A 21,623-nucleotide genomic window follows, 5' to 3' on the forward strand; every position below is an offset into this window, starting at 1 on the left:
CTAAAACCAACCCCACCCCGAAAAACTACCCCTCCCCCCCAAGACCCGGCCCTAGCCCCACTTACCTCACCACATCCTCTCCCGATCGTCCCTGTTGCTTTCTTCTTCTTCCGCCCATCCGCTCGCCAACTAGACTGCGCATCGCCTTAAACACGCATGTGTGAGGTTTAGGCAAGCGTGGTTATGCTTGCGTTGGCCGGACACGCGTGGCTGAGCCCGCGTTGTTCCAACTGTTTCCCCCTTGGTGATAACCTGAAGGGCCTTGGTGAGGCCGAAGGGGAGAATGGCAAACTGAAAATGCTTTTTGCCCAATGTAAACCAAAGGTAGAGATGATGGGCAGGCAGGACGGGGATATGGAAGTAAGGGCCCTGTAAGTCCAGTGCTACTATCCAGTCTCCTAGGTCTAGGGCAGACAGAACCTGAGCCAGAGTGAGCATCTTGAACTTTTTTTGGGCGAAGTAGTTGAGGTCCCGGAGGTCAAGGATAGTAGGAAGGCCTTTTTGGGGACCAGAAAGTAGCGCGAATAGCAACCACAGCCTACTTCTGGCACAGGAATCCTCTCTATGGCTCCCTTGGCCAAGAAGGTCGCGACTTCCTCTCGAACTGAAGTAAGGTGATCCTCCTTCAGCCGACTGTATATAGGAGGCATGGAGGGAGGGGTACTCTCGAAGGGGAGAACCCACCTGTCCGAGGTGATGTCCCACCAGTGGTGGAGGTAATGGCGTATACTGCCACCAACTGGACGCCCATGATCCCGGAGGATCGGACTAGGAAGGTTTGGAGGGGGAGGGGAGGTTTGTGACCAAACTTGACTTCTGGATGCCCAACCCACGGGGTCGGGCGAGCCGCGCCAAGTTTGCGGAACTTGTGCAGCCCTCCAGGGCATACAGGACTTGAGTGAGAGTGAGCATTTTGCATTTCTCCTTTTTCAGGAAGAAATTGAGAGGGCGTAAGTGTAGGATAGGATGAAACCTCCGTCCGTTTTGAGAGCCAGAAAGTAGCAGGAATAGAAACCACAACCTACTTCTGCTGCCAGCACCCTGTCTAGGGCTCCCTTCACCAAGAGAGCTGCCACTTTCTGGCAGAGGAAGGAAAGATGGTCCTCCATCAGTCACAAGTTGTGTGGCATGGGTGGAGAGGTGGTTACAAAGGGGAGGGAGTAGCCCCTTCGGACAATTTGGAGAAGCCAGCGGACGGATGTTATTTCTTAAAACTGTGTTTATTGGTTCTCAGGTAAGTATTCAAACAGTCCATATACAATGTAGCAAGCTATCTAATGATTACATTTCTAATACAACACACAGTTTGCAGAACTTTACAATAGTATTTCTCTGTACTTCCCCTGAATACACCATTTTAAATCCCCTTCCTCCCCCCAAAGATCTCGTAAACCTAACTGTGGTACATGGAAGTGGTCTTTATTGTGTAGCCTAGAGTCTTCCACGGAGGTCTCTGAAATGTCACCTAGATAGGGAGTTGTGGTGCTTTCCCCCTTTCCTTCGAGTCTTCTCTCAGGTCACGTCGATTTAGAATTGAAACAGGTGGAGTGCTCTTGTACGTGTAGGACATGAGCAAAGAGGCAAACCTGTGGAGAGATAGCTCAGCAGGGTGCCCCATATATATTAAAAAAAAATTGTAGGAGTCTGTGGCAACATCCGCCATTCGTTCCATTATGACTGGTCACCATAATTTGGCATGCCATTGTGTAAGTGAGGGTGCAGATGGGCGCTTCCATGCGGCTGCCGCCACCATCTTCGCCGCCCCCAGACATAGCCACATTACTACTTTGTCACTGCTCGTCTTATAGCGGAGATTGTCATTGCGCAACCCCAGCAGGATCATTTCAGGGTCATTTGGTATCGGGTATCCTAGTATAGTTTTCATCTACGCAAGAATTTCAGTCCAGAAGTGGCGGATGTTCGGGCAGTCCCACCAGAAATATTGAAAGCCCCCCCCAACAAGCTGCAGCCCCTCCAGCATAGATCAGATGACTGGGGAAAGTTTTTCTTGAGTTTACTGGGGTATAAGTACTAGTCGGACATGAGCTTATAATTTGCTTCCCTCAACCCCATGGAGTGATTACACTGCGGGATGTCTTGCCATAACCGTGACTATTGAGAATCTAAAATGGGTTCCCCTAGTGTTTGTTCCCAATGTGATACATGTTGTGGCCTTACCGGGCCCTGTGCATAGAGCAACTGTGCGTATAGAAAGGAGATACAGCCCTTAGCATCACTGCTTTTTTTGGCGAATTGCTCCAGGGGGTCAAATCCCTAGTGGTTGCCTCCCTTATGTTTGTCTGCATGACCCAGTGTTTAAGTTGGGTATATCTGAATAGTTCAGTGTCCAGAAGTTTAAAGTCAAGTTTGCATTGATCAAACGTTTTAATGTCGCTATACTGGAACATGTCAGTGATCGCCAAGCAGTCGCCCTGCCGCCACGCCTCGTATGGACCCAGTCGTTTTGCCGGAGGAAATGCCGGGCTGAGATGTATGGGTGTAAAAGGGGAGGGAAAGGGGCCCAGCCCGTCTGCCTATTTATGTTGTCCCAAACTCACAATGTGGTCTGCGTGGGTGGGCTTAGGTATACGTTTGCAAGGCGATCAGTTTTGGGTTTCCAGGTTAAATCCCAAATGTATTTTCCTGGCACTTCCCTATCCATATATAGCCAGTGTTTATCGGATTCCCTCACAGACCACTCCAGTATCACCTGGTAGTGCGATGACCCAGCCAAATTAAAAATCCCCCATACGTTGTAAGGGAGTCAAGCTCTTTGTTCCTGCCAGATAAACTGTGTCACTATTGAGCTGAGGTCAGAGAAGAGCCCCCTGTCCAGTGCGATAGGCAGACCCTGAAACAAATAGAGAAGCCTAGGTAATACTGTCATCTTCACTGCCTGTATCCACCCTAGCCATGACAGATATAGCGGCACCCATCGTTTCAAGTCTGCTTTCAATTGGTGTATCAGCGGGGAAAATAAGCTTCACTCCTAGTTTCTTTGCTGTCTGGCGCGGAGTTTCAATTTGCTACCAAGAATGGTATGGAGTCTCTCCCGCTTGATATTCCCCGCTGTGCTGGTCCCCTTGCCGGTTAAAGTCTAGCGCCTACCTCCATTTGCGCCTTGTTTAGGACTCATCGCCTGATTTTTGAGGGGTCGCTTTATTCCCCCGATCCGAGCCTTCTTCTCCCTGCGCCTGTGGTCTCAGCATAGGCTCCACGTAGGAACCCATCGTGTTCTCTGGGTCTCGTGTGCAGCCCTTTCTTTCCTTTGTGGCTGTGGGAGCTTCTGGTTAATCCCCCCCACCTCTCTTCAAATTGACCACTAGTCCCAGTGGCCCCCTTTCCTGGGGCCCACCAACCTCCCCGCCTCAGCTGTTCAGTGCGCCTTTTCCTCTTCGCCATATGTAGCGCTCTCTTCATGTCCAGTTCAGACCATTCCATGGTGGAGGGTTAGGGCCCAGGCTCTGCGAATCATTACTTTCTTAGCGGCATCGGGGAAGCTTATTATCTCTTTTTGCTTGTTGCCCCCATTTCAGTTGTGGCAGGTGATCTCATCAAAGAAGTGTGGTATGGTTGCTCTTTTGCAGAGTTCTGCATGAGACAATAGTCGATTAGAATGTAGGAATGTGAAGGATCGAACGGAGCATGGTTAGAACGTTTCATACTTATGTCCTGAATAAAGTTATACTTCTACTCAGCACCTGGAGTCTGCTTCCCTTACATCACTGTTTGCCGCAACAGTCTTTGTTGATTCCTATAGAGCCATCTATAGTCTTGGTGAAATTCTCTGCTGTGTATGAATAGGGAATATCCATTGTGACTTTACATAGCATCTGCATGGTGCTTTCCCACATACTACACAGATTCCAGTCTCTTTTTAATGTTGAGCAAGGCAGAGACTTAATAAATAGAAATGTGAATGTAACATACTTCAGTACTAATTAGGAGCTGATGAAGTCTGAGACTCTTGGGCAGAGCTGGGGACCTGGGTGTGCACTGTGAGGGCGCTGGTCTTGGGGTAGAATGGACTAGGGTCAGAGGAGCTCTTATCTGTAACCCCTGTGTCACAATTTGTTAGTAAGTAGCATATGTTACCTGGGCTCACAGTAGCCTCACAATAATCCTTATATCTGGTGGATAAGAATATCACCATGTTCACAAGTAGGTCTCCACAGCTCCTACTATCTACAAAATACTATAAACGCACAATGATTTCTTAAATTACTTCTAATGGCCTGCTTCTAAACTGCCTGTCACCACTGAAATGCTCACAGCCTGAATGCTGCACCATCCTCAACACCAACAGGATGAGAACAAGGCACAGTAACCACTGCCGTAGATGTCTGCCTCCAGGCCTGTCCCCGCATCTAAGTGAGAGCATAGGTGTTTTCCTAGCCTCGGTATTCTGTGATCAACAACATTCATAAGTTCTGTACTTGCTCTTCAAACACGATATGCCCTGGTTAGGCTATCTCACAGAGCTATTATTAAGGGCCAAATGGCCTTTTAGCTCATCAGGCATTTCGCCAATGGGCTGGAGGCTTTGGAGGCTGTTTTTAAATCCCAGGGTTGCAGACCTCTATCACTTTACTGCAGCAGTGAGAAGCATAAACACAGATAGACAGAGAGAGGAGGGAAAGAGAGTACAGGTCGAAGAGAGGAGAGAGAAAGAAAGAAAGAGATGGAAGGAGAGTGAGAAAGAAGTGAGTGGAGCTGGTTTGAATATTTTTGCTAGAGCTGTTTTTAGTTCCCATTCCAGCCCTGCTCCTATTTCATTTCAGGAGGCAGGGTCAGGATAGATTTACCTTGAGACACACTTTTCCCATTCCTTTAACTGTACTTGCACTTGTGATAGGGCAAGGACAATTTAAGGTCTAAACATGTATGAAACGAACAGTGAAGTCAGAATAAGATTACAGCTGATTACCATTACATAGGGTAGGGGAAGCGGGGCTTCTTGGATAACACCTCCACAGTAAGGCATCCTCTTGCATCATAAATGCAATGTCAAGCTGTCATTTCTATAGTTGGAAAGCTGAGATCGGTGGCTTGAAGTTGGACACACATCTCCTGACGCTATAGAATATTTATAATTGACAACCCTGGGCTCCACTGCTAGACTACTGCTGATATTGCAGCAGATCGAGGAGGCATTGGGTCTACAGGGGCTACATACATTTAACAGGACACCAATGTGGATACCCCAGTCTGATGTTTTAATTCAATAGACACACACACACACACACCTTAGGTTAACAGAAAATCAGTTCCAATTCATGCCATACAAAATTGATATATAAAGGTGGTGCAAGGAGGCAGACTTGCCTCTAGAGTGCAGGTAAAAAGGGCTTTACTCCATGACAAAAGATAAACTTCCACCAACCGTTAGCTACAACATAACTTGCCTTGGGACGGTTGTCCCCTCTGATATAAGGAATACCACTTTGGGTGTAACACTATAATTGAATCGATTCTAGCGCTTTTTTGGTAAATAACATCAATAAGCATTGAATGGATCTGCTAGAGTATACATGACAAATCTCCTGCACAAGAAAACATGATAAGCGTTTAGAATGGAACAATGAGGAGCAGGATGGCACCTGTTAGTTATGTTGGTTAAGTACTTTCTTTTCTTCTCACTTTCTCATGTTTTATTATTCTCTTCAATTTTAAAATACATAACATGGTCTCACTCAACTTGCATCCCTTGCAGCGTCTAATAGAATTATCCTATTTGCTTCCTCCTTTCAAATCCTATTCAGTGTTTGTTTTCTGATCACTTTTAGGTCTCGGCTAGGCAGCGCATGTGCGGTCTTGAAGAGACGTGTAGTGTTCTAATAATAATAAACAAGTTTGTAAAGCGCATGGTTACACTAGCTAGTGTGTCCCCGTGCTGCGGAAGAGTAGACCATGTTCGGGCAGAGCAAAGAAAGAGGGAGAGATTAGACGTGAGGGCTTAAAGATGGAAAGGGCCAGGTCTTTAGTTTTTTTCGGAAAATTGTCTCTGAGGACTCCAGCAGGAGCCCTGGGGGGAGTTTATTCCAGTGTTTGGCTGCTAGAAAACGGAAGGAGCGGCCACCCATCCTGGCTCTTCTGATGGTCGGGATGCTAACCTGCCCTGTCCCACTTGATCTCAATTGGCGGATCGGAGAGTAGGGGGTGAGTAGGTCATGCAGATAGCTGGGCCCTTTCCTCTGAAGAATGCGGTGACTGACACACTGGGCTTTCAAAATAATTTGTTCCCTTACCGGAAGCCAGTGAAGGGAAGCAAGGGCCTTGTTAGAGGGAGCTCTCCTGGGTAACATTAGAACGAGACGAGCAGATGCATTCTGAATGCATTGGAGTCTTTGCACACATTTGATATTTGCTCCCAAATAGAAGGCGTTCCCATAATCCAAGCATGACGTCACCAGAGCGTGGACCATAGTTTTCCTCGCTGTAACAGGAAGTACATCCAGGATTTTCCGAAGTCCTCACAGTACCCCAAAAAATGTTCCCACCACTCGCTTGGTGTGGTTCTGGAATGATAGTTTGGTATCCAACCACATCTCTAGGTTCGTAACCTGTTCACTGGGGGAATGGGTGGGTCCCAAGGTCTGAGGCCACCATGATGAGGACCAGATCGAGGGTGCTTTGCCTATCACTAGTACTTCTGTTTTATCGCCATTAAGTTTTAGGCAGTTGTCAGCCATCCAGGACGCCAGTTCTTGTAGGCACGTCGAGAAATTGCTGGCTGCCTTATCGTGAGCTTGTGTTAGAGACACCACCAGTTGTGTGTCATCAGCATATGACAACACTGACGCCAAATTTTTCGATAATCTCTTCCAGGGGGGTGATGTAGAGATTAAAAAGGGTGGGGCTGAGTGTGGAGCCCTGTGGGACTCCCTTGGTCCAGCTTGATGCTTTTGGAGTAGTAAGGCACCTGAAAATTGCGGTCGTGTAGGAAGGACCCAAGCCATTTCATGGCTCGTCCAGCCACACCTCCTTTACTAAGGCGCTGAAGTAGTGTTTGATGGGCTACAGTGTTGAATGCGGCACTGAGGTCTAGAAGGACTAAGGCAACAGTCTGTCCTTCATCAACGCGTTTGCTGACGATTTCTGTCGATAGGAGCAGTGCCGATTCAGTAGAGTAGGTTTACTGTCTGCTTACATGCCGTCCATCTCCTACTATGGGTCAATGTTCACGGCGTTCTCATTTTCTTTGACGACATTCGTCATGGCATGCATGCATCATGCCCTCCTCTTTTATTTGACCCTCCTATAGCACATGGACCAAGTACATGTCTCCTTACACTGCTCCTGGTTTTCTGAGCTATTTTTTTCCTTGTTTTCAAGCACTCCATATGAATGCTTATGTTTTCAGTCAATCTACCTTATCTGTGGTGCTGCTTTTTTCTTTAACCCCTCTGCCCCCGTCCATTTCCTCTCTACCCTCTCTTCACTTTTCCCGCCAGTGTAGAACATACCTGTATACATGTGCGCACACAGCCCATGAGCGTAAACTATGCATATTTGTACACATTCACACATACCACTAAAATGCATGCATGTGTACATAAACCAACGCATTTCTTAAAAAGTAGTTAAAACACTAACAGCACTTTTTGCATCGATCCAATGGATTTTGAGTGCTCGCTCCGTCCTTCATCTTGCCATAGCACGAACACGAGCCTTTGATATTGGAGTGCTTTAAGAGCTCACCAGATACATTACACAATGACACATTAATTTTTGTCGCTGATCCTGCTTCAATTAAGGTATTTTTTCCCCCTTCACTGATGCTTCTTCCTGCCCTCTCCTGTTGTTGCTTGCCCCTTTCCTGATCCCCTCCAGTTTCTCTGCTTGACCCGTCCCCCCACTACCTTCCTCGTCGCTGCTGCTTTTATTTCTTAGGCACGATTCGATGGAATTGGAGCACACTCAATGTCACAGGCAGGGGTGACGCGTAAGTGATTTGCCCAGAATCACAGACACTTCAGCTGACCAAGAGATTCGAACCTGGTTCCCCAGTTCCCCTGTTGGCAGCTTTGGCCGTTACCCCACATCCTCGCTTCACTTCAAAGCTCCTCAACTGTTTCTCACTATCACTTCCACATTTGTTTAGCAAGACCCTGTCAACACTGAACAAACATTGGCAAAGCCATTAGATCTCTGCAATGCCCGAGCAATTGACCTTGTCAATGTTACTGTCTTTTAGTCATGTTGTCTAGCAGCACATCTGCTTGTTCTCACTACGGCTTCTACAGTCATTTTCCTTGCTCTTTCCCAACGATGATAGTGTACTAATAACTTTCTCTCTCACTGCACTACCATTTCCCTTTCTGCTCTGATCCTTTAACATTCCATTAGTTCTGTTTAAATGTCTTGAGTCTTTGGTCATTTAATTCTATTTTTCTCTTTTCCATCTCTTCCCCCTCAAACTCTGCCTCTTCTGTTTTGTCTGAACCATGAGCTTCAGCTTCTGAGTCTGTATTATATTTAGAACATTCGCATTCTTAGAAGCCTGCCCAGTCTTAACTTTAAATGTGCTCAATTTAATTAGCAATATTGCTCCTGGTCAAATACATCTTGGAAAAGCACCATTGGCTCTCATTTCTTTTTCAACACCTGTAATCTTTAACAGTTTACCAACTGCTTCTGCTATGACCACTATTTCAACATAATCTATTGTTTTCCTCAAATTACCTACATGTCTGCTCCTATCTGCTTCACTGTTTGCTTCCTTCTGTTATTAAAAAAGAGAAGTAAGTGCATAAACAGGTGGCCGCTCTGTTCAACACTTCTGCAATATTCAACAAGAATGCATTTCCGCTTGCCGACAGAATAGGCTAATGAAAGTGGCTGATAGTTCAAATGAATAATCCATTGCCCTGCAAGTGATCTGAATGCACCTGTACAATCAAAGAGTGCAAGTTCCATTTACAGATTTACAAATTCAGTTACCTTTACTGGAAATTTAAGTTGATTAAACAACTCGGAAACCAAAAGGTTGTGGAGCAGTGTCTTCCTCATCTTCATAATTCTCACAATAGCAGCATCAATCTGGTATTGTCGGTCCTGAAATACTCTTTCCGTTGTGCTCACTTGCTCCTCCACCTGGGTAACAGAGAAAGAAGAGTGGAGTCAGTACACTTACTGATAAAATGTTACATACCCTGTTGTAAGTCTGAAAAGAGTTGATGAATAGGCCTTTTTTGTGGTTGAGGGTATGTAAGTACAGGTCAACGTATGCATAGTTATTGCCTTTTTACGAGGTGCCTGTAAACCGGTCAGGTCATCTAGGAGCTACTGATACGGGAGGGTGTACTTTGAACTACGGAGGAAGGTGGTAAAAATTGCTGACCTGTTACAAGCAAGACCATTGGCCTTCTCTGAAAAATTAATTTGGGGGAGGTTGGGGTTGTAGTTGGAATTGGTAATTCTGGTTCAGATTCTGAGGGCTTTTCTTCATTTTTTCTCTGTATTTTACCTGGATATTTCCCATGTTAGCAGGTGAAGGTTATAGATACTGGACATGCGGCGTGCCTGTGGGACTCGTAATTTCGATGGAGCCAGTAACTTCTTAATGGTTGACCTCTTAATGAGGTCCTTAACCTAAAGTCAACTGTAAGAAATCAGGTTATTGATTGAGGGGTTGGAAACCCTACTCAGGCAACAACCACGGTCCTTGCTAGAGTCAACCACAAAGGTAACTAAATTAACCTGTGCTTAACCCTCTGGCAGCCTGGTACAAAAGCAGTCAGGCTTAACTTAGAGGCACTGTGTAAATATTTCTGCAGCACACAAACAGTAATAAAATAAAAACACAACAAAAGAAAAATTCCAAAGCAATAAAAAAAAAATACAGTCAATTTAAAAAAATAAAATGAGACCAACAGTAGTATAGAGCGTAGAAGCAAAAAGCACCGCTTGCAGTTATCTGGTCCTCTCATGTCGGAGGAAAATCACAAGTTCAGGCCAACCGCGCTGGAGCACAGGCCGGATACCGAGACCAGGTTAGTCCCACTGAAAAAATTACGTTCGAGTCCGGAACTTCTGAATTTCTCCTTTTTTTGTAGAGAAGTGCACACTAAAGCCAGCCAAGAGTCCAGGACCTGGGGAGACACCTCTTGAGGATCAGGGACTCACTCTAGCAGAGGTCAGCAGGGTCAAGCAGGTCCAGATGCAGGGCCAGTTGCAGGGAGGCCTCTGGAGCGTGCTGTGTCTCTACACCTCAGAACGGTAGAATGGCCAACTGACCCTTGGAGACAGGGACTCACTCTAGCAGAGGCCAGCAGGGCTCAGGCAGGTCCGATTGTAGGTCCAGGCAAGCTCAGAGGCCTCTGGAGATTGCTATGTCTCTATAGCTCCGAACAGGGGGTCAGCCAACTGATCCTTGGAGTCAGGGACTCACTCTAGATGAGGCCAACATGGCTCAGCCAGGTCCATACAGGTTCAGTTGCAGGGAGGCCTTTGGAAATTTGTTGTGTCCCAATAGCTCAGAACAGGAGGTCAGCCAACTGATCCTTGGCGACATTCAGGTAGCCTGGGATGAAAGGAGCAAGTCCAGTCTTCCCTTGCAGGGAGCAAGACAGAATACAAGCAGCAGGGCAGTCCTTTAATAGCAGCAGGGCAATCATCCAATAGCAGCCGGGCAGTCCTCTGTGAAACAAGGCAGACCTCAAGCAGCAGGGCAGTCCTCTGGGAAACAAAGTAGCCTTCTTCTGTAATTCCTGCAGGTCCAGGAGAGTACTGAAGAGTTGGTGTAGGGTCTAGTAACTATACCTGGTGCCAGACTTTGAAGTGGGAGAAGGCTATCCCCTCATCTGGTTCTGGCAATGTTCTTCCTTCTTTCCCCTGTCAATGCTTCAAGTTGTTTGGGGTGACAAAAGACTGGTGTCAAGTTCCTTGGTGTATGTACTGGAGGCATCCATTTGAAATGTAAGTGGGGCAGGGAACAGCTCCACTCCACTCATCCTGATAGGATGACCCATTCGGTCAACAGATAGTTCCCTATTTGTCTCATTGTATTGGGAGGAATACACAAAGACCAACTGCCAACTATTCAAGAAGAAAAGATTGAAATATTGGTAACTACCCTACTCTCCACCTCCGTACATCTACAAATGTGACCCTTGAAGAAGCATATAAAAAAACAAACCACAAAGGATAACTATATGCACGCTAGTTTCTGTAATAGATGGTCCGTACAATAAAAATAGTATCTGTGAATATAATTTGAAGGCACAGGAAAAGCACAGCTTTTGGCAAATTTTTCAGGTTGGCAAAATGTATAAACCCTGTTAATCACTGATTTTGAGGAAACACTTGAAAATGGCCACTAGAATTAAAAAAATAAACACTGAAAACAGGACAGCCTTATTATCACATATGAAAGTACTTTCAAATACTCAAGTTCAGGATGTGCGCTGTACAAGCAACTCTTATATTTGATTTAATAGACTGTAATTTTGCGCCATCTAGAAGAAGAATCTAGCCCATGCCTAGGGTTTACATGACTATTGACTTGCCTTTTAGTTTTCTAATGGCATTGTTGCTGGTGGGCGGTACCATGAATGTTTCTAAAAATGGTCATTTTTAATAAATGTCTGTCTAGGTAGTGATATAATCTGATTTACTAATAATCTGATGTACTAAGGTCAAAACTTCTGCATGTTAAAGAAATAAACTTTTATGAATTTTGAAGAACTATCATATTTTTACATTATGTTTGTGGGGCAATATACAGGTAAAATGTTTTCATGGCTTGCCACACTCTTTTAGCCACGCCAGACCCATAGCTCGATCTGGCTTGGCTCGCCCTATTAATTTGCCTGTATGCCCTACTCTATTTGCCAATCAGGCTGAGTACATGGGGCCATGCGTCACTTGATAAAATGATCTGTAAATGGAGAGGACTAGAAACATGGAACCTTGCCAACATGCACCAATTTGACATCTACCATCAAGGCTTCTTGTAGCAGAGATGAAGAAATGTGCTTGGAGTGAAAATACATTTAAAATAAGTGATCCCAGGGCAGGGACTCTAGGACGTTGAGTTGTACATGAACAGGGAGAACTAGTAGGCCTAGGTAGGATAGACAGGGACATAGCTTCTCGGGGGTGTTTGTGTTGTGACACCCCTACAATGCTTTCTTTGTTTGGTAGTTTGGGCTATGGGGCCCCATTTGGGTCTTCTATGTCTGTCGGCTATTTTTGTTGCTATCATCTCACTAAGAGGTTTTGACTGGTTAATTTTTTTCAATCGGATGGAGATATATATATATATATATATATATATATATATATATTCACTGAAAAAACCAAAGGTTTCAGGGGCGTTATAGTTAGGAATTGGCATTTAAAAAAACCTTAGAAATTCAGTAAAAAAACATAGGTTTCAGGGGCGTTATAGTTAGCTGGACATTTCCCTCGTACAAAACCCTAGAAATTCCCCCGTTATAGTTAGTTCAGCTAACTATAACTTGCGCCCCCGCAATGCACTGCTGATGACGTCACATATTACATCACTCATGACATGGTCAGTGACATCACTGATGACATCACTGATGACGTCATCCAGTGAGTCTGTGTTTCTGTAAAGTTTTTTTTTTTTTTTTAATCAAACAATTTTTTATACGGATTGAAGTGTATTTCTTTTACACATTAGGCCTTTTTTATTTAGCCCTTCTTGTGTGTTTTTCTTTTTTTTGTTTTCATATTTTTATTAATTTTTATATCTGTTTACTCCCCCCCCAGGACAGGTTAACATATTGTACATTAATATCATGAACATTACATTATGATTATCATTTTTAAATAAACAAACATTAAGGGAAAATCTTTTACAAAATATATGTATATACCATACCTCACCAAAAAAAAAAAAACCAATTAGAACAATAAAAAGAAAAAGAAAGAAAGATCCATGACAGCAATGATAATAAATCAAATTTGTAAGTCTCGACAGAGTGTAAGTGGAGTCCATATTTTCAAGCCCCTTTCGCGTCTTCTACCTTTCCGTCTATATATGGCTGTCTCAATGTTATGTACTGCTAAAAGCCTGGCTAGCCATTGTTGAAATGTGGGTGGTAGCGGATCCAACCAGGCCGAGGCTAGACATAATCGACAAACAGCCATAGCAGCAAATATAAAATCATGACCATTCTCAGGATTATCTGAGTCTTCCAGCCCAAGTACCAGTGCCGCTGGTGACAAGACAACCTTTCTGTGAAGAACAGAGGTTAAGAACTTCTCTATATCTTGGATCAGAGGCACTAGCACTGGGCAAGAGGCAAAGATATGGATGGGGTCTGCTTTAAATAGATTGCATCTCGGGCAGCAAGTCCCTTTACCAGTTCCCCATTTTGCAATCTTATCAGGAGTATAATAGAGAAAAAAACAGGTTTTATAAAATTGTGCCTGAAGTTTGGTAGAGATAAGAATGGTTTGTGCTAGCTGATAGGAATATAAAAATTCTTCTTTGGAGATCTCAAGTTTGCTTTGCCACTTTATAGACGTTTTGTCTAAATCATCAGGGAACTTATCTAACAATAGCTCATAAACTCCACTAATCGAGTGCTTTTTAGGATGTATAATGGTCTCTATTACCAAAGATTTTCCCCAGAGTGTTTTTACTCCAGGTTTGTGCTTTAAGAAGTCTCTAATCTGGAGATATTTAAAAAAATCTCGCCAATCTAAACCAAATTCTTCCTTCATAACTTCAAAGGATTTAACCCCCAAGTTAGTATAAAAATCACCTAATTGGATAATTCCTAGATTATGCCATTTATGAACACAATTATCTTTAAAGATAATTGTTGGGAGATTTGGGTTGTTTAAGACTGGAGTGTAATATGAGAATCGTCTTATTTCTAGCACTTTTTTAACCGCCTTCCATACCTTGAAACAACTATAAAGAGTCTTGAATTTGACCTTTTTATGATAGCTGTCGTGTAAGTGCCTCCAAAGGTAGCCATAGCAGGAATTCCCGATAAGTAAATGAAAGATTGAGGCGGTATGTATCTCTACATTATTCCCCCCTTGTAATAATTCCTTGCTGTAAAGTAATACGCATGACCAGTAATATCTTTTTAAATTGGGAAGTGCTAGCCCCCCTCTGTCCTTAGGGAGGGTAAGATATTTATATGCACGGCGCGGTTGAGCATATGACCATATAAATCTAGAAAAGGTACGTTCTATTGCTGTAAACCATTGGTTTGAAAACTCTAGACAAATTGTCCTAAATAAATATAATATCTTCGGGAAATACACCATTTTAATTGCATTTGCTCTTCCAATAATGGACAGGTGGAGATTGTCTAATCGTCGTAGATCTTTTTGTATCGTGTTCAGCATTGGCTTAAGATTTATCTCCACTGCTTCCTCTAATTTGGAAGAGATTGTAACACCCAGATATGTTGCTCCCTTCACCACTCTAGGATCATCCATCACAATTTTTTGATTTAGAACAATTTGTGTCTTTCCTTGATTTAGCGCATATCCTGATACCCGCCCAAATTCTCTAGCCTCGGCCTCAATATTCAATATTGCTGTTATAGGATCGGAAGTAACTATAGCAATATCATCAGCATCTGCAAATGTTTTTGTTGTATACCCCTGTAAAATAATAGGAGTTATATGATTGTGTTTCTCCATGTACCGAATGAAAGGATCTATATATATTGCAAAAAGCAATGGGGAGCAAGGGCATCCCTGACGAGTACCCCTAGAGACAGCGATTTCCTTAGTCAGGCTTCCATTAACAGATACTACAGCCCTAGGGTTATTATACATTTTTTGTAGTGCTTGAATAATCTTTATTCGAAATCCCACCATCTCCATTGTTTTCCAGAGAAACTGCCAGGAGACCCTATCAAAGGCTTTCTCTGCGTCCAGGAGGATTAAAGCCATAGGATCTCCTGTAATTTCTGTTCCGTCTATAAGTGTAATAACCCTCTGGATATGATTTATCGTTGATCTTCCAGGAACAAAACCGTGCTGACTTTTGACAATAACATTATGTATTACTGGTGCAATCCGGTTAGCCAGGATTTTAGAATAAATTTTAGAGTCAGCGTTTATAAGAGTTATTGGACGATATGATCCTAAATGTTCTGGAGGTTTCCCTTTTTTTGCAAAAATCACAATTTTGGCCTTAGACCAAGAACTTGGGGGTTCCCCTCCGGAGAAGATATGAATGATCAGGTCCCTGAGGATGTATTTAATTTCATCTATAAATATATCATAGAACTCTAAAGGGATACTGTCTAGACCTGTCGCCTTCCCTTTAGGGAGATTCTTGACTGCAGTCAGTACCTCTTCCATATTCGGAGTTTCTTCTAGGGCCAGCTGTATGTTTTCCTCAAGCTTTACAACTTCACAATTCTCTAAATACCTTTCTATTTCTGTAGTGTCTCTATTATTATTGTCGGTATATAATTCTTTATAGAACCTCCAGAATGCTTGCTTGATCAGCTCTGGATCTTTTAACTGACCTTCCACTGGATCTACAATCTCCCTTATTAAATTAGCATTGGTCTGTTGACGCAGTCGCATCGCCAATTGATGGCCCACTTGCTCATTAACTTCGTGTATTAATTCTGTTTGTGCCATGGCTTTCCGTATTGCCTTATCTGAGAACATATTAGTGATTGCTGCCTTGGCTACTGCTACTTGAGCTAAGGTACTGAAAATATCCCCAATTGTATCTGTATTGCTAGTGTTACTGATGAGTGCTGCTTCTGCTAGCATAAGCTCATCCTGTAACCTCCGTAACTCTTCTTTCTCTCATCTGTTTGCTCTAAATGAATATGACATAGTCTCCCCCCGGATCCCTGCTTTCAATGTGTCCCAAACAACCTCTATTGAGGTACTATTAATATTTTCTACTAGGAACTTGGGTATCCAGTCTTTCATATGAAGACAGTACTGAGGGTCATTCAGTAAAGCTTTTTCAAATGACCACAGAGTAGACTCGATTTTAGTTTGCCTAATAGTCAATGTGCAAAAGAGAGGATTATGATCAGATAGTACTCGGGGTAATTTAACAATTTGGGAATTCCTAATTAATGAATTTGAGAGTAGAATATAATCAATTCTGGCATGCGTACGGTGAGGATTTGAATAAAATGTATAACCAAGATCACCAATATTAGTGTTTGAAGTCTGCCAGCTGTCTACAAGACCATGTGTAAGACACAGATATTTAAGAGAGCGAAATACCTTAGGTTTACGTCCTTTATATGTCCAGTCATCATTCAAGGACCAGTCGGTAGGAAGGTTTATATTGAAGTCCCCACAAAGAAAAATCGGGGGGGGGGGCCAGTGTGACAATTCATTAGAGACTTCATCGAACACCACGGGGTCGTCTGTATTACTCCCATAAATAGCACAAATTGTCATTTTTTGCCCTATTTGATAGCTGCATTCAGTAATTGCCCAGCGGCCAAATTTATCAGTTTTGGAGTTATTAAACACCAATCCACTCCCTTTAGCCAAAATTGCAACCCCCCTAGTTTTAACTCCTTGTGTAGTAGCACACACCAATTTGTACCCTAGTGTATTTAACAACTGGCTTTGGGACCCTTCAATATGCGTCTCCTGCATGCATACAACATTAGCTCCCCAATTCTGTAGCCCTATTGAAACCATTTGCCTTTTCTTAAGGTCATTCAGGCCACAAATATTCAGCGATAGTATTTTTATCACCACCATAGTACTAGTGCGGAGTTGCCATATCTTATATCTCTGACATTCTGATTTTCTGTGGTCCTTGTATGTATTTTCTTTTCCCTTTTTAGCATTGATTTGCTATCCTTTATGTCTATCCTGTCCATCCTTCCCCTCCCCTTCCCCCCCCCCCCCCCACCCACCACCACTTTTGAAGGTTACCTGGGCCTGTCTGGACCAGGGGTGCGACATCTGCGCAGGCAGGCCCTGCGATCTAGGCTAGTTTAATATAAATAAAATCTTTATCTTTTATAGATGACCCAAACTCAAATTGTTCTAAACATTTAAATTTAAATTTCCCCCCAATCCGTTCAGTCATTCCGCCAATAGTCCATGTTTCAACATGTTATTCTTACTCTTAAATTCAAATTACAATAGGTAATTAGTCCGATATATTCGCTTTGCTGTGAATCATATATCTAATTTAGTTTTCCTCCCTGGATTTCCAGAGGCTGTCTCTGTAATCTCCCGAAGATAATCTTCCGCCAGTGTTTCGCTATTAAAGCTTCTTGTTACACCTTTAAAGATAATTTTTAGGCGTGCCGGATTTTGCAGGAATACTTTTGCTCCAATTTTTTCAAATGGTCCAAATAGCTGACGCATTTTCCATCTTCGCTCCACTGTAAAGTTTTAATATGTTTAATATATATAGGGAAAGGCCTATTGAAGAATGAGTGGGTGTACAAGTGTGTGAATGGATGATTTTCTAGGTGCGTAACTGATTCTATAAGTGAGTCATTAAATGTATCTTACTGCAGACTAGTGACTAAACTGTGTGAATGTCTGTATGTGTCTGTGTGTTGGTGTATAAGTGGCTGCATGGTTTTGTGAATACCTATATGAGTTTCTATATGGGTTATTGATTGGTTGTCTCAGTATCTGTATGGGTGCCTGAGTGTTTGTGTGGGTAGGGTGTGTGCGACTCTGTGCATAGATGTGTGAGTGGGTGATTCTATGGCGCATGGTTTTAAGTGTGCAACTGTGATGGACTGTATGGTTGGGTGAGTGTATGTATGAGTGTTTTAGTGATTGAATGTATATCTCAGTTGTACATGTGAGACATCTGGGGATTTGGCTTAGTCGGGATGTAGACAAACTATGGTGCTCCAACTATGGCAGACTCATGGAGTGGTTGGAGAGCTGTTTGCCGAGATGGGAGAAGCTGCTACTGTCTCTGATGGGGTGCCTGGCGATAATCAAGATGGTTATGTTTCCCGAGTTTTTGTATTTGTTTATCAACCTTCCGATTCCCCACAGCGGTGCCTTTAGGTGAAGATTAAGATCAAATTTAATATCCCTTAACTGAGCTGGCAAGCAACCCAGGATTTCTTGGGAAACACTAACACTACCTTTTGAGCAAGGTGGATTGGGTGCATCTGATATGGATCTTTATTAATCCTGCGCACAAGCCCAGTTTAGCTATCACTGGATATACCCCACACAATTCATGGCACATACTTCACTGGCTCACTTTGCCACTAGATTCAAGTTTGCCTGGCTGATGAATGGTGTTACCCCGAAACGGGTCCCAGGATGCTTGTTTCTGGTCCAGGGAAGACCTGGTTTGGCAGTTCGGTCTGGACTATTCCCAAGAGGCACAGGGTCAAGACTGATTTGCATACGGCTGGGTCTGAACTTGGGTGGCGTAGTGAGCTAAAGAACGATGATGGATTCAACCCAGATCTGTGACTGGGGTAAGTGTCTAAAAAGTTTCAGTGCTCCATCATTCATCACCTTGTGTTTGCTTTGTTCGCCCTAAGTTGGCAGGGCATGCCCAGACGTGGGTGCCTTGATCACTTTGCCACTGGATTCAAGCTAGCCTGGCTGATGAAGGGTGTTACCACGAAACGTGTCCTAAGAAGATTGTTTCCGGTCAAGGGAAGACCTGGCTTGGCAGTTCGGTCTGGATTGTTCCATAGGGCACAGGGTCAAGACTGTTTTACATCTGGCTGGTTCTGAACTGGGGTGACGAAGTGAGCTAAAGAACAATGATGGATTCAACCCAGATCTGTGACTGGGGGTGAGTGTCTGAAAAGTGTCAGCGCTCCGTCCATCATCTCATTGTGTTTACATACCACACTGGAACACGATCAAGCGGCGCCAACGCCGTTGACCACAATCCTTTATAAACCTCAACCTAGACCATGTGCCAGGGTGGACACAACTGGCTGCACAATCTGGGCCAGGCATGAATTGAGACGCAGGGCACGATTAAAGATGTTATATGCTCCCTCTATACCGCTATTAAGAAATCCCACGCTGCCAATCGCAGCTGACGCATGAGCTTACACTAGGTTAAAAAACACTCTGACTTGTCACAATGGGAGATACATTTCCAGAGGACACATTTGTAGAGCAGGACACAGTACTTTAAAGGGGAAGGGTTGGATGCGTTTAATAGACTGACATTTTATCAGCCTTGCGCTGCCCTGCGTGCATGATTCAGCTCTATCCTGGCGCACCCCCCACGGTCCAGGTGCTGAAGGACTTTCTGACTAACCCCTCGCCCCGCAGGCTAATTACACCACTATCTGCGGCAATGCAGCGCACGGCTCCGGTCTGTGTTCATGGGGCATGACGAGAGTGGGAGGTACAGCTGGGCACACCCATAATGGAGGAACAGTAGGGATTTTGCTGCACACAGTCTCAGTAGTTATCCCCCAACTATAGCTCTGCCTGATCCATTTAAAGTTTTTAGATAGGCTACATAGAGCGCCAGAATGGCTGCACAGGGTCCGCTTGAGAGAGGCGGTGAGATGCGAGAGGTGCCGGGCATGCCCAGCGTCAGTTATGCATCTGGCCTGGGATTGCCGTGACATTCGTGGGTATTGGGCAACCATCTTTGAAATGCTGGAGGTCCGCATAGAGGGTCCCCCTTTGATTGGACTGCTGGGGTATGTGAGCAGTGTGCCTGTGGAGAATTTGAAATCAGTGTCTATGCTCCTGCTGCGCGCAGAATTGCGATGTGCTGGGGTTGCCGGATGGCCCATGTTGGACAGACTGACTTAAAGAAGCTGCGTTCTGTAATGGACAGCTGTCCACATACTGGGAACTAAGGCCACCACGGGCACGCCCCAGAGATATTCGGGAACCGCTGCAGAGATATCTCCTTATGAGTGAACAGGATGAGAGTGGTCCTCCCCCCTTGGAACAGCATATGTAAGAAGGATCTTGGGCAGAAAGCCGCGAATGATTGGTGAATATCATGTAGCAATAGGGCTCTGCAACTAAGAGGAGACGGCTTCCCCCCTTCTTCCTCCTCCTCCCTTTCCTCTCTCTAACTCTTAGAACATACCGAAATAAGGCAATTGATGTAAGTTGCTTTGGCGGTGGGCAAATGTATATTTAACTTGTTGAGTACACAATTTGACAATACTATGCATTTTGTGCCAGTACCATAGGTGTAATGAGCAAAGCAGCTGATTTTCATGAATAGTTTATAATAATAATTATTTTTAAAAGTCTAGCGCACGGGCAGACAAATCAAGCCAGTGGACCTGAAAGGTCGCCAGGGCATGAACGTGAAATAGGTTTGTGGGGCATTTTAATCTACCATTTCGTACACATTACGGTGGCTGTATACCTTTAACAATTCATTCTGGTTCAGATATTGATAATTTTGAGAGCAATGAATAGTGATGCAATGAGGACACTGTTTACATGTCAAGGGCGACAAAAGCTCTTTCACGCAGTTGGAGAATAATATTTTGTTATACATGAGAGTATTTCATGCCTTTTAAATAGCTTATTAAGTCAATATGCTTCCAAGTAACACAACTGAATATGTTTCCTACGCATTCAACCACATCTTGGATTTTACTATGGGGTTAGATCAATAATGTCCAACGTATGACCAGGAAGACATGGCACACTTTTAAGCTACCTACATAAAATATATTCACATACAATGAAATAAATTACAATGATTATTATTAGATCTGACGTTGACCAAGAGCTTATGAATTTACTAAAATTATATACATAATATACTTATAAGGGCTTTCAGCTAGCCTTCTTCATCCATTGCTCTGTTAGTGTGTCATTCACATATTTCTTCCACCATCCACGAAAGGCTGCAGCATGGGACAAAAGGTCAGCCTACTTCTGCATTTGGCTAACTTCACTGTGAATGACAGCATTCTGCCCAATTACAAGGAGCACATCCACGCATAAAGTATTCCCTTTCTCATTCATGCGAACATTTAGAACTGGAAAGTGGGAGATTATTTTGGGGGGTGGGGGTTTGGTGGGGGAGATTTGGGGAAGTGTATTTTCCCTATCAACTTATACTGAAGCAGAGCAATTTTAGGTGGGAGTCTGCAATAATTAAGACATTTAGGGCGTTAAACAACTTCTTCAGGGCAGAATTGATAATTAGCAGTAGTCCTGTCAAGTTCAGAAAACTGAAGGGATATTAGTGGAATCCCACCGTATAACTCCCGAATACGAGTTCCAAATCCTTAATTGCAGTTATGGCATTTGGGTGACGGTTACAGTCTTTTGACTAGAGTCCTGCTGCTTTAAGAACGAAACACGTTGGATGACACCTGACTTCATGTCTTATCATACAGAATAAAAGTATTCCAAAGGACTTCCTTATTTACGTTTAGACTCATTTTTCCTGGTGCACCTTCCATTTTTTGTAAACTTTCTTGTCTGGATTCCAGTGGAGCCGAACTGCGGCAGACTCCGGGAGTGTAATGCACAGGACATTTATACTTATTGAACAAGGATTGATGTGCTGAACCAAGAGTCAGCCGCAGTGTTTGGCGCGACACCGATAGTTAGAAGAGCATGTGACATCAGCTATTACTGTGCTAGATAAATTCACCACAGTGCAGGAAGGTCATGGCGAAACATTATAGACCCATGGTCTGCTAATACTTCTAGAGGAGGATGTTCATGGATGACTA

At 43.8% G+C, this 21,623-nt stretch overlaps 1 protein-coding gene across 1 annotated transcript in view; it reads right to left on the bottom strand.

Moving 5' to 3' along the window:
* The window catches only part of CUL4A (cullin 4A), a 408,579-nt gene that overhangs the window by 23,414 nt on the left and 363,542 nt on the right, over positions 1–21,623 (bottom strand). Inside the window, exon 19 of the mRNA XM_085622501.1 lies at positions 8,944–9,096. Coding sequence (XP_085478627.1) covers positions 8,944–9,096 — 153 coding nt within the window. The remainder of the gene's footprint in view (positions 1–8,943; positions 9,097–21,623) is intronic.

Source organism: Triturus cristatus, chromosome 8 (genome assembly GCF_964204655.1).
Source record: "Triturus cristatus chromosome 8, aTriCri1.1, whole genome shotgun sequence".
Taxonomy (NCBI): Eukaryota; Metazoa; Chordata; class Amphibia; order Caudata; family Salamandridae; genus Triturus; species Triturus cristatus.